Source organism: Meriones unguiculatus, chromosome 16 (genome assembly GCF_030254825.1).
Source record: "Meriones unguiculatus strain TT.TT164.6M chromosome 16, Bangor_MerUng_6.1, whole genome shotgun sequence".
NCBI lineage: Eukaryota > Metazoa > Chordata > Mammalia > Rodentia > Muridae > Meriones > Meriones unguiculatus.
The window spans coordinates 11,649,918-11,663,272 of record NC_083363.1 but is presented as its reverse complement, the minus strand read 5'-3'; the positions used below and the strand labels follow the sequence as shown (position 1 = coordinate 11,663,272).

Here is a 13,355-nt window from a genome sequence, read left to right as displayed (position 1 = left end):
TGCACAGGTTTTAGTGGGTTTGTCCTATGTTGTATGTCTATATGAGTGAGTATATACCGTGTGTGTCTTTTTGCTTCTGGGACAACTCACTCAGAATGATCCTTTCCAGGTCCTACCATTTACCTGCAAATTTCATGATTTCCTTATTTTTCATTGCTGAGTAATACTCCATTGTATAGATGTACCACAGTTTCTGCATCCATTCTTCAGTTGAGGGGCATCTGGGCTGTTTCCAGCTTCTGGCTATTACAAATAAAGCTGCTACAAACATGGTTGAGCAAATGTCCTTTTTGTGTACTTGAGCCTCTTTTGGATATATGCCCAGGAGTGGTATGGCTGGATCTTGGGGAAGCGCTATTTCTAGTTGTCTGAGAAAGTGCCAGATTGATTTCCAGAGTGGTTGTATAAGTTTACATTCCCACCAGCAGTGGAGAAGGGTTCCCCTTTCTCCACAACCTCTCCAGCATGTGTTATCACTTGAGTTTTTGATCTTGGCCATTCTCATGGGTGTAAGGTGAAATCTCAGGGTTGTTTTGATTTGCATTTCCCTAATGGCTAATGAGGTTGAGCATTTCTTTAAGTGCTTCTCCCTCATTCGATATTCCTCTACAGAAAATTCTCTATTTAGCTCTGTTCCCCATTTTTTAAGTGGATTACTTGGTTTGCTGCTTTTCAGCTTCTTTAGTTCTTTATATATACTGGATATGAGTCCTCTATCAGATAAAGGGTTGGTGAAGATTCTTTCCCAATCTGTAGGCAGTCACTTTGTTTTGATGACGGTGTCCTTTGCTTTACAGAAGATTTTCAGTTTCATGAGGTCCCATTTACTGATTGTTGCTCTTAGAGCCTGTGCTGTTGGTGTTCTGTTCAGGAAGTTGTCTCCTGTACCAATGTGTTCTAGGGTATTCCCCACTTTTTTTCTAGCCGATTTAATGTGTCTGGTTTTATGTTGAGGTCTTTGATCCACTTGGACTTCAGTTTTGTGCAGGGTGATAAGTATGGATCTATTTTCATTTTTCTACATGTAGACATCCAGTTGGACCAGCACCATTTGTTGAAGATGCTATCTTTTTTCCATTGAATGGTTTTGGCGTCTTTGTCAAAGATCAGGTGTAGCCTCTGAAGAAAGAATTAGAAGAAGATATCAGAAGATGGAAAGATCTCCCATGCTCATGGCTTGGCAGGATTAACATAGTAAAAATGGCCATCTTACCAAAAGCAATCTACAGATTCAATGCAATGCCCATCAAATTACCAACACAATTCTTTACAGACCTGGAAAGAAAAATTCTCAACTTCATATGGAATAACAAGAAACCCAGAATTGCTAAAACAATCCTCTACAATAAAAGATCTTCTGGAGGTATCTCCATCCCTGATCTTAAGTTGTACTATAGAGCAACAGTTTTAAAAACTGCATGGTACTGGCATAGAAACAGAATAGTGGATCAATGGAACCAAACAAGGGACCCAGAAATAAACCCACACTCTTATGGACACCTGATCTTTGACAAAGACGCCAAAAATGTTTATCTTATGGGATAATTTATAAGAAAAGGAAAACTGAACACTCCAATAATTAGTACATAAATACAAGGAGGTCCTATGTATTTTTTCACTGTTGTGCCTTCGGTAATACTGAACATTGTTGTGTCTGTGTTTGCTCAGAGACGCTATCTGATGATTTCGATACCAGTCTTTACAAAAACGTTGACAATGATAAATATAAATATCCTGTCAGGGTTATGTAATTCAAGCTGTGACTGCCAGCGTCTGTGTTCCATCAGTGTGGTCCAGTTTCTGCTCTGGTGGGTGTTGGCTCTCTGCGGGGAAGAGGAATGCTAAGGAACAGATAATGGCCCCTAACGTCCATGCGCAGTCTATGGTGAGGCTGTAGCTGACAGCCCCAGATCTATCCCAGATCATTGCAATAAAAACTTAAAAAGAAAATCTTTAAGTGTACTAAACTGTCATTTATTTAACTCCACAATTACTCAACATTACCTTAATGCTGCATTTTCGTGTCCCACTGTAGTCTCTTTTGGTTAAATTTTTTGTGAAAGATCTAATACCAATTTGTTTACCTGTTTCTTCCTTTTCTTTTTAGTTTTTGCAAAACAAACAAAAAAAATTGAGTGGGTCAGTAAATAGATCGATCTTTGTGGCATCTCCTCATTCATGTTTTATCAGCCGCTAGGCACATTGGCTGTAAGGACTTCAAGATCAACGTTTCTTCATGTTTTCTAAAAATACAGGAGTAAAGTTAGAGTATTTCTCAGAAGCCAACGCTGCATTCTTTTTGCCTCTAATAATCACAGTTTGACACCTACATCAGTGGGTGGATGTGAGGCATGAGTTTGGGGCCCCGCATTCTAAATCACTTTTGCTCTGTCTCTGGAAGAGCAAGATTTCTGTGCTGCTGGAGGTTGAAATGGGTCTCATTGAGGAGCTGAAGTTAAAGTCCCATTATTGGACTTTAATAGGTTTGAAAGTTCCTAGGACATCACTAATTATTCCACTAATATTTCTGCATTCGTGGTATTCATTTAGGCAACAGAGGGGAACAGTTACCAAGGCTATTAGAAAATTAATGTCTCACCTATTTCCTGCACGATAGAGGCAATTATTTGGTGGATGTCTCTTAATGTTGGGCACCTGTGCACATTAAAAATTCCAGATGAGGTCTCAGGGATGTGTAAGTAGTTGCCTGTGTCTGAATTTTCATTTTAAATTATAATTAAAGCAAGTAGAATTATAATACCCATATTTGGCTTCTTTCCAAGCAACTCTAAGACATAACTTTGCTCTCTTTTTGCCAAGAGAAAACATGAAAGGCAGTAAATCTAATCAGGCTTACCCCTTTCTCTTGGTAACTATGCCATGAACCTAGTATAACCTTTTTATTATAAATAAACTGATAAAGTAACAGATTAACTCTTTAAGGGAGTATGATTCATTCTGATGAGTCAGTCTTAGTATTTAAGCATTAATTTAACCAAGATTATTAGCTGTTCTCTTTTCATGACCTAGTAAATGATGAAACCGGTTTATGAGTTTTCTTTTATTTATGTATTTATGTCTTTCTGAAATAAATAGCTATGAATTTTCTCCAGTTTTTTTTAAGAAAGTGGTCCCTTTTGTATTTGTAACTGTTTACATTTTAGAAAATATTTACCTATGTTGAGATTTTATGGAAATGGCTTATTTTCTATTTCTAAAAGATTTTTTTTCCTCAACTACTTCCCATTCTTTATATGGCTTTTAAACACCATTAATTAGTTGAGCATGGTGGCACACATCTTGAATTCCAGCATGTGGGAGGCAGAGGCAGGAGGATCTCTATGAGTTTTGGCCAGCCTGGTCTACATAGTGAGTTCCAGGACAGTCAGAGGTAGATAGTGACTCTCCATCTCAATAAACAAACAAATTAATAAAATTAATATTTGATTCAGAATCTGAGTCTACTTATTCAAATGTACAAAGACTTGCTAGTTATGAAGTTGACTTTTCTTTTATCTCAATAGCCTCATGGTTGTTCCTTCTTGGGATTTATTTTACTTGAAAATTTAATCTCTCTTGAACCACTATTTTCTAGAATTACTTGAGGTGTATTTTCAGGTGAGATATTTGAAAAGGGATTGCTCAGTCAGAGGCCTAAGCCAAGCTTCATTGGACATCGTTGGTCTTAAATTCCCAGATTTTGGATTTCCCATTAATTCAAGCAGAACCCAGGGCCACACGACCTTACTATTTCTATCATTTTCTCTTGCCTTGAGCAAAGTGACAGTGTGTGAATAGGGCCTACAGTCATACATGGAGGTGGGGTATATTTGATGATGGAAGCTTAAGGAGAATTTGACTGACTGCTGTCTATGTTAGGGCGTGAGCTGGGCAACTCTTGGAGCAGTTTTATAGTGGTAGCAGACACTGGAGAAAAAGGAGGATTATCTTCTATTTGTGGTGAGATTTCTGCTTTCTGGGGAGGGGGTCCTATTACATTCTCTTTCATGAGTATACCCTGCCCCCTGCTCTCCCAGCCCTCAGAATAAGGAAGGACAGGAGGGAAAAGGGGGCATCAAATCAGAAACCACCATCAACATTACGGTTTCTGCATTCTTAGCCAGACCCGCTGGCACTCATCTATAATCATAGCACTTGAGGCCAGGCCACTGAGATGGCAAGACCAATGACTACCTAGAGTACATAACAAGACACTATAAAAGCAAACAAACAAACACTGAACAAAATAAAGTATTAAGTAAATCTTAAGATTTACATATTGTATAACTGTTTTTACTTGACCATTCTGGCATTTATAGGGGATTTACATGCAAGATAAACTCGTTCTCCTGAGCCTGAGTCATTAGTAATCTAGGTTTCATCAGATTCACTAGGACTGAACCCCTCCTCCCTAGGTAGCTGTCTTCATGCTATGTCTTCACACGGCAGAAGTGGATAAAGGGGGAACTCAGAACCTCCTATGAGGCTCCACCCTCACGAGCTGTCCAAAGGCCAGCTTTCATATACCATAGGAGTAGTTTTCACCATACCAGCTTTGAAAGAAGCACATGTGCTTAGTTTCTGGCATGTGGGTTGATTTTTTTCTTCTTCCCATCTCCTCATTGCATCTGGGGAAAAAAAATTCTTAGACTGGTTTAACCTTCGTTTTCTGTTCTTTCCGGTGGGTTTTTAATCCCTGGTGTTCTGACACGTGGGATTTTGTGGATTTAAGAGTGAGATCCGTAAGTCTCGCCTGTGTGACTCTTGGTAGTCTGCTAAATTCTCCGGACACCCCATTTCACCTGCAAAAATAACAATGGACCGAAAATGAGACTGTATGTGTGAGTTGTCACACAGCACCGGAGGCCTAATGGCAGGCAGATGTTAGCCAAAAGTGAAGTGTGCTTACACACACACACACACACACACACACACACACACACACACGAGCACAGACTGGCAGATCTGAGCCTACACTCCTCTGAAGCCTGATTTTACAGCAATTGCTCTCACTGATGACTCATGGCTCTAGCCGTGTCTCAAGGATGAGGTAGAGGTAAGGGGTTCCAGAAAGGGATGGTAAAGAACTGAACCATGAAAATAGGTGAGGGGGCGGGGTTTGCATCAGAGTAAAAGTTTTGTTTTGTCTTAATGGGAAAAAGTTGAAGTGACAGGGGAGTGATAGCGTGTTGCAGGTTAGGGGAACCTGGAGAGGTTCTGATCCCTGTGAGTGTGCCCTCCATGGGAGAGGCAATGGGCTGCAACTCCCAGATCCTAAGAGCCGACACAGATTCTAAGAGATGGCACAGGGAAAGGCCTTTTACTTCCAAAATGAACAGCTGAGAAATATCACACTTGACATCCTGAAATTTCATGTAAATCAGAACATGCCCATCTCTGGAGGAGACGGAAGAAGACCCATAACCAAGCAGGCAAGCATATTGATGGGAGACAAGTCACTGGTTACAGAGAAGGATTTGTAACTGGAGCAAAAGCACAGTTTGCGACTCACCAGGCCCGTTCAGGGTGGTGTAGCCATAGACTGATTTGCAAGTCGGATTGAGACCAGGACATCTCCTGGTCTCCCTGGTTGTTTAAATTCCCTGTCTTCAGCCGTAAGTCAGAAACTATAAGCTTATGATTCAGTTGATCCAAGGGACAAAGACAAGATAACGACAGTGTGACTTGGACAGAAGAGCTGAAGTGGATGGGAACTCCAGACCTAACGTCCCAAGGGGGAGGGCGAATGTGAAAATTCACTAACATCAGAGGCTTCCGATGTGATGGGTTCACTGTGGTCAGAAATGTACACATTAAAGTTTAATCTTCCTGGGACGGAGCGTTTCCCCAGGGCCAACGCCTCCGTGAGGTTTAACACTAGAGCAAATACCAGGCATTTCTACAAGTGTCGCTAGGCTGGGAATTGAAGATAAATTGGCAAGTATGCCGTGTACATGAAGCCTGCACTTTAAAAGAAAGAATAAATTGAGGAAGAAAATGGAGGGCTAGCTATCAATGTTCCTAGTTCAGTCGTAAGGGGAGAGTGTTTCACTACGTAGTGTGTGGGTGTCAATTGAGGAAGAAGGTTTGTAAGACTAAGTCAAGAGGGACCTGGAAACCATAAAGGAAAACTAGAAAATATAAATAAAATCAAAGATGATTATGAAAACCAAATGCATGCACCCTGACCCCAATTAGAAAGAAATTAGTAATATATTACTTTCATAATGGAGTTATAATCTTATGTGTCTAAGATGATAAGTCTATTTTAATAGCGGTCTTGAGTGCTTAATATAACGTATTCATTAATACACATATTACAAGAAAGAAGAACCTTCTTGCTGTTATAATGTGAATTTAAGAGCGCCAATAGTTAGGCTCTGTAATGGCCGTGCTGTTCTTGGTCATTAAATATAATGACGTGAACATAATTTTCACCACATTGCAATCATGTCAGATAGCAGATGTATAGATATACACATGTTTGTTTTCAATAACGTTTGTGAACAAATGTTTACATAATAATTCATCTCACTGATGAATAAGAAACGAGTTAAAAGGGAGATTTGAAAGGGGGGGACTTACTGAAGTCCCCCTCAATATAAAAAGAAGTGAGAATAAGCAAACAAAATTAATGTAAACCCACTAAACGCAGGACGCGGACACTTATGACACACTTGATGCTGAGGTGTTCACTGCCTTTGCGCATCTTGACCTGGATTTCAAGTTGTGCCCTGAGTTCTGTGGCTGGTACTTTGGCTGTGAGTCAGTATGTGTTTAAACGTGTCATATTTTATCGCTCACTCCTCCAAAATGTTTGCCTCTGGCCTGTGCATGACTGTAGGGTGTACACGGTGAGCCATCTGACTTACGTCCCTCAGAGGTGTGACAGTCCCAAACTGAATGTGGGTATACTGTGTGCCCTGGAATTTTCCACTTCTCTGTGGTCAGCCAGCTTCCGGCTCTACAAACCTGATAGAGATTGGAGGGCTCTCGTGAAATCCACGCATTCCTGGCAGCTGTTCTGTGGCCACGTCCAGAAGTGAGACCAGTAAGATAAGATGCTGAGTACAGTGCTCCTTGAGGGAGGAAGGGTCCATGGGGGACCACTACACAGCAGACAGCAATAGAGATTTAGAGCGGCAAACGCCGAGCGAACCTGGATTGATTTTTTTCTTTATTCTTTTAGAATTGTACTTCATTTTTACCATCTTTCTTGACCACAACATGAAAAAGGTCTAAAATGGTACTTCTGAGTCTTACAGTAAAGGACACCTTGCTACAAAAGCACTTCAGATGTCTATCACGAACTACGGCTGTGGTGTAGTTTTCCTGATGTAATGAGTTAGGAAACAAAGCAAAGTTTGTGAAACGGAAAGGCAGTAGGCACCGTGTGGGTTAACCAATGCACCAAGCAACCTCCCCGACGGCACCGTGGCCACCGTTCCCATCTAAATACCATTATGTTGTCAGCCTCGTCTTAGAATCCGACAGGCTTGAGCCTCACGGCTTGGTGCAAGAGCTCAGTCATGAGGTGGAACTTTTGCTGACTTGGAAAATGAGCAAACCTGAGCAATAATACAGACAGGTCGGTGGCTTCCCTGAGGGAGGAGGGTGTGAGGCTTGAGTAGAGACATCACTGGCTAGGGAGTTTTGATCCCTAATATACATATTGGCCTCATGCATAGTTTTGGGGAAAAAAAAACTATTGCTTTGTACACTTGTGATTTGGTACTCTTTGGGCGTGGCTATTATATTTCAAAGTTTACATTAACAATAAATTATCTCTTTAAAGATTCTGCATTGAATTTTGTTTGTAAATACTCTTTTTTAAATTTCTTATGCTATCCTTTGATAAATGAATAAAATCGCCAGAATTTAAAGCTTTAAAAGGTTAACTTTAATTTACTATTTCTCCTGTATGTGAGAGTGGAAAGCTAATTACAATTTCATCCTTGGAACTCTAATGCCCAAACCCAGCTCCACTTAGCAAAACCTCAGACCACACAAGGAAATGAGCTGAGACAGCATTCCTGCCCTCCTCCCAGTGAGAACTTTTAGCAAATGAAGTTACGATGCTGCTGTGGGGAATAACATGGTGACAGCCGTGTCAGAGGGAAGCATTTGCTTTGGTTCACAGTTGGATGATAAAGCCCACCATGGCAGGAAGGCATGATAGCAAAGGGTGAGGCAGCTGGACACTTGTGTGTGTGTAGTCAAGAGGCGGACGGGTGAATTCTGGGGTCCACCCGGCTTGCTCCTTTTTCCCATGTTGTTTAGTTTGAGACACTAGTCTAGAGCATCTCCCCTGCTCTGTTAAACGTCTCTGGAAATTCTGCCACAGCCACACCCACAGATATGTCTTCCAGGTAACTCTAAGTCCAGTCAAGTTGGCCATCAGAATTAACCATGACAGCACCTTAGACAAGGTAATCTCCTGGTTGTACAGATAGGGCTATCCTGAACTGCTTTAAATGTTTGGAATATGAATAAAGCTTGAAGCCAAGTCAAGTTTATTCTATACCTTACTGTACATGACTGTTATGTACCAACTGTAACTCAGTTAAATCAAGTTAGAATTCAGTTATTTTGCCTCCTCGGCCTCATTCAAATTCTCAGTGGTTGTATGGCTGATTTGGGCTGCAGCTCAGAACATGCTGAGAACATGCCTTATCAGTACCCAGAACATTCTGTTAGACATCACTAATCAACATAATTAGAACAGAAGCTACCTCAGCAGCATTCTTCATGCTATTAATTGCTTTGGTAGAGCTCTTAGCATTTTAGTACAAATTAAAAATGCTCAACATACCGTGCTTTAAATTAAATGCTGATAAAGGTATGAACAACTACGTAATGGAAAATAACGCTGAAAATGGAAATATGAATGATGTCTATCATGAATAATTTACATATAGCCTGGTAATAGATGTTAGGTAGACGTTATCTGGTTCTAGTATCCACAATTTTTAATAAACGTTCAGTATTTAATACGTTTTAGGCACTGATCCACTACCCAAAACAAGAGTCTATGACAGTATTAGAGAAACAATTAGATTTGTGTACTCTTTCATAATGTGTGCCCATTACCTGCATTCAGTCATTCCTCGTCCTCTTGCATTTAGCCTTTCTTGTCATAGATTCAGTATTGAAAGTGAAAAACTCAATGTGAAGTTCCACAGCTTCCGTTCCAAATACCTGTTCTACCTGTATAAAAGTTAACTGAGTTGTATCGACTTTGGTCTTTAACTTGGATGTACTATATATTTACTTAATTTCAGGTTTTTATAATAAAGTTTATAAGTTTGGGGTTGCTTTTTATTTTAAGGGTATGAGTGTTTGTGTACATGCCTTGGGCCTACAGAGGTCATGAGAGAGCATCATAGCCCTGGACAATGGAGTTCTGGATGGGTCTGAGTTGTCAGGTTGGTGCTGGGGACCTAGCTTGGGTCCTCCAGAAGAGCTGCCAGTGCTCTTCAGTGCTAAAACCATCTCCAGCCCCTGCCATTCCTTTCCTTAGTGTTTCACTTTGAAATCATTCTGAAACTGACATCATGAAAACTTCCCCTTAGGACTCATGTAATTATATTCTGTTCATAGCCATTTTTAAGAAGAAATGGAAAACCTGAGTACTTGTTCTTTTTTTTTTTCAAACCTAAATGATAAGAAAATTAAGCCTGCACACCATAACTCCCTGTCACTAGGAACCTTGTTTACTCAGAAGGATCCCAGGAGAGAGAGAGTTAGCATCTGTCTGACTCCCAGAACATTACCTGGTTGGCATTTACTCATATATCCATAACTGTACTTGTTAAAACTATGACGTGTGACTCATTTTAATTTGATATGTCATTGTACAGCCCTCTACATCTCCCACCTCTTAGACTGCATGCTAGGTCAAAAATTTGATTTTTGTTTGTTTGGGTTTTCCTTTTTCTTTTGTTTTTGTTTCGTTTTATTCCAGAGAAAAAGAAAACATGAGGTTGGGTGGGAGCGAAGCAGGAAGAACCAGGTAGGAGTCGAGGGAGAGGAAAACATGAGCAATATATAATAATTAAAAATTTTAAGCACAAAATCTACAATTATAAAAAAAAATCCCTGACAAATCTGTGGTAATAACACCTCACAGCCATGTGTCAATCTTCCAGTAACCAATAGATGCCACCACGTTCAGTGTCTGGTCCATACTCTAAACTTGAACTCATCCTGACAGATACATAAAACTTGATTGATCTGCTCCTCATCTGTTGTAACAACTGTCCTGAAGCCACTATCATTCCAATGAGAAACTATTTGATATGCAAACGTATCTTCTGCACATGCATAATGACATTCCTTCTGAGAAGTGGAATTTTAGGAGCGATGTTCTGCAAGATTACACAAGTAGCCTTGGAAGCAGAGGTAAGCTGCTTCTTCTCTCTGACTGATGACTTATCATCTGGTTTCCCTTCCTTCCCAGGCCACCGACAGGGACACGGGCAACTATAGTGCCATGGCCTACAGGCTCATCATACCACCTATTAAAGAGGGCAAAGAGGGGTTTGTGGTGGAAACGTACACAGGGCTCGTCAAGACAGCCATGCTCTTCCACAACATGAGGAGATCCTACTTCAAGTTTCAAGTGATTGCAACGGACGACTACGGGAAGGGGTTAAGCGGGAAAGCTGATGTTCTGGTAAGTCATAGGACAAGCAAGAGGCCAGCCCAGAGCGGGTGTTTTAGCTGTTAACACTTTTAATATTACTTTGAAATAGACTCTCTAAAGTGTAAATGCCATTAAGTTTTCATCAAGGTGTTTGGCCTTTGTAATTAAAAACACAGAAAACCTGCTGTGGCAACTTATATTTCAATATCCATGATTTTCTTGTTACAACGGGATTTCCAGTGATGGCAGAACTGATGCTTTGCCAAGTTATGTGTGTCTATGTAAAACAGTATTCCTTTTTTGTTTGTTTGTTTGTTTGCTTCTCTCTGTCTGAATACAGCCTCAGGAGTAGATGATCTCCAGGGTAATTGGATTCTAACTTTAACCAAAACATCTGTCTCTTCTAAGTTGGACATGGAGGTTGTTTGGATTTTTCTCTGTCAAAACTAGTTACAGTTGTAAGGAGGATGATTATGGAACATTTATCATATCAAGAAAGAATCAAGTAAAATCCATGTATTCCCTGTACCCCCTAGCAAGATATACATCTTTTCCAGTTCTTGTTTAGTTGACTTTCATCTACATGTAGGTATCAGAATGTTTTTTTTTAGACGGTGGAAAACCATGTCACCACAATTGTATGTTGACAGTACTCTCCCTCAAAAAAGAATGCTTCATTGCAGTAAAAGCAAGCCAATATTAGCCAAGAAGTCGTTACATATACGATATAATGGGTGACATGAAATTTTTATTAAACGTGGGCCTGTAAACCTTATATAAGATAATGTAGCTTTTTTTTTCTTTTTTTGTTATTTAAAATATGCACAGAGTTTAGCTTAAGGGATAAATAAAAGAGTCAGTGTGCTAAGTATAAATCAGATATTAAAAAAATAAACACAAGCAAATTTAACCATTATGTATAATATGGATAGAATTAATAAAATGAGAACAAGAAGCTCATGCTTTTCGATTGATATCCAAAGTAATTGTAATGAAATTATAAACCATATGCTTAAATTATATATATATATATATATATATATATATATATACTTATATTATTTGGCTACATGTCAAATATGTATTTATGAGAAACAAATTTATTTAAAAGAAATCATAATGTGTGTTTATGTATATACATATATGTATTATTGTTACAAGCAAATGGCATCGGGAAAGTCATCTCAAAAAAAAAAGAAAATATTTTTGTAGTGATGCATGCAGTCTCTATAGGCAGAGGATGTGAGGATGATAAGATGGCAAAACCAAGACAGAAGGCAGATGAAGGCAGAGCTGAGTAAATCAGAGATAGTTATTCACCCGGTCTACGAGCGTGGGAAGGAGCATGGCTGATGAATGGGGCTAAAGGTGGGAGCTGGTGGTTTGTGTAAGACACGGAGGCCACGTGAAATGCCTTGGAACCGTGTGCTAAAGCAGTGGACAGCTGTGGAAGTTGATTAGTAAGAGTAGAAGATAATCGTCGTCATATTCAGATAAGGCATGTCTTTGCACCCTTCTTACTGTTACTGTCTCAGGGGAGGGCTTCAGGTCACAGGGATTCGATTCTTTGCTGGTTTTGCTGGGCATGCTCTTCGTGGTACCCACTGACAGTATGATCATCAAGCTGCAGTGCAGTCATTTTTCAGTCCTTGCTCTTTCCTGACGTTCAGACTCCACCCCCATGGTGTCCCTCCATACCTTAAGGTGGTTTGATTAGCATGGCTTTTTATTTCCAGTTCTCCTGACTTACTTCTGTCAATCTCTTCATTTTTTATAAGGCTAGTCTTCCGGTGAGCTCCTTCCCTTAACAGCTCTGCCCTCTATCCTGTTCCAACATCTGAAGCCATAGTTACCTGTGCCATTGCTCTTAAACCTCCATCTCAAACCTTCTACCCTAATTCACAATATTGATTGTATCCAGACAAGTTCAAGTCCCTTGTTCCCGGCAAGACATTCAATCCAACTGACTGAATTTCTTCCTTCTCATAAGTTCTCTTGTGAATAAGCCTACAAGTTCTCCATGCTTCATTACCAAATATGGAGTGCTTTACTGACTAAAATAAATTGCCCATGATATGAAAAGCAACTCCCTTTTCCTGTGTATTCCTTAGTCACTCTCTCTAAGATAACAAAGCAAATGGATTTATTTCACTAATTCACAGGCACATTAAGGCTGAAAAGTCCTGTATTGTCAGGCTGCATATTGGGAAGCCAGGGAAGGTGACAAAACAATTCCAGTCAAAGAAAGCATAAGTGCCAAAAGTGTGAAGGCTAACAGTGCCAGCACCTGGCCCTGGGAATCTCTGGCTCATCACTGCTGCAAATGTCTGTGTGCAGAGTCAAAGCATCTGGCGTCTTTGTCCATAAAAACGTGTTTACTTGGGAAGGAAGAACCAGAGAAAGGAAAGAATTTTTGTTCTTGTGCTGTATGTTATCGGGTCCCCAAGCAACTTCACAGCAAGCTCACAGTCAGGGCAGGTGGATTCCACAAGGCTCACTTTCTACCCCAGTGTCTCGTAGATCAACCCTCATAGCTATTCTACAGCCAGCAGAATGGTCCAGTCAATACCCAACCACAGCATCATTCTCTATGTTCTGCTCACTTGAAAAAGCCATAGAACTGTGCCTCTCCTTCTACGAGAGCAATACCCATGCTGGCAATACCTAAGGAAATGTGCACAAATGTATGCTTGCTTTCACCTTAAATGAT

General features: G+C 40.2%; 1 protein-coding gene across 4 annotated transcripts in view; it reads left to right on the top strand.

The window, feature by feature from the left end:
• The window catches only part of Pcdh15 (protocadherin related 15), a 1,462,904-nt gene that overhangs the window by 1,384,507 nt on the left and 65,042 nt on the right, over window positions 1–13,355 (top strand). For all 4 annotated transcript variants that reach the window (XM_060369368.1, XM_060369370.1, XM_060369367.1 and 1 more), the window contains exon 29: window positions 10,460–10,675. In XM_060369368.1, the coding sequence (XP_060225351.1) occupies window positions 10,460–10,675 (216 nt within the window). The remainder of the gene's footprint in view (window positions 1–10,459; window positions 10,676–13,355) is intronic.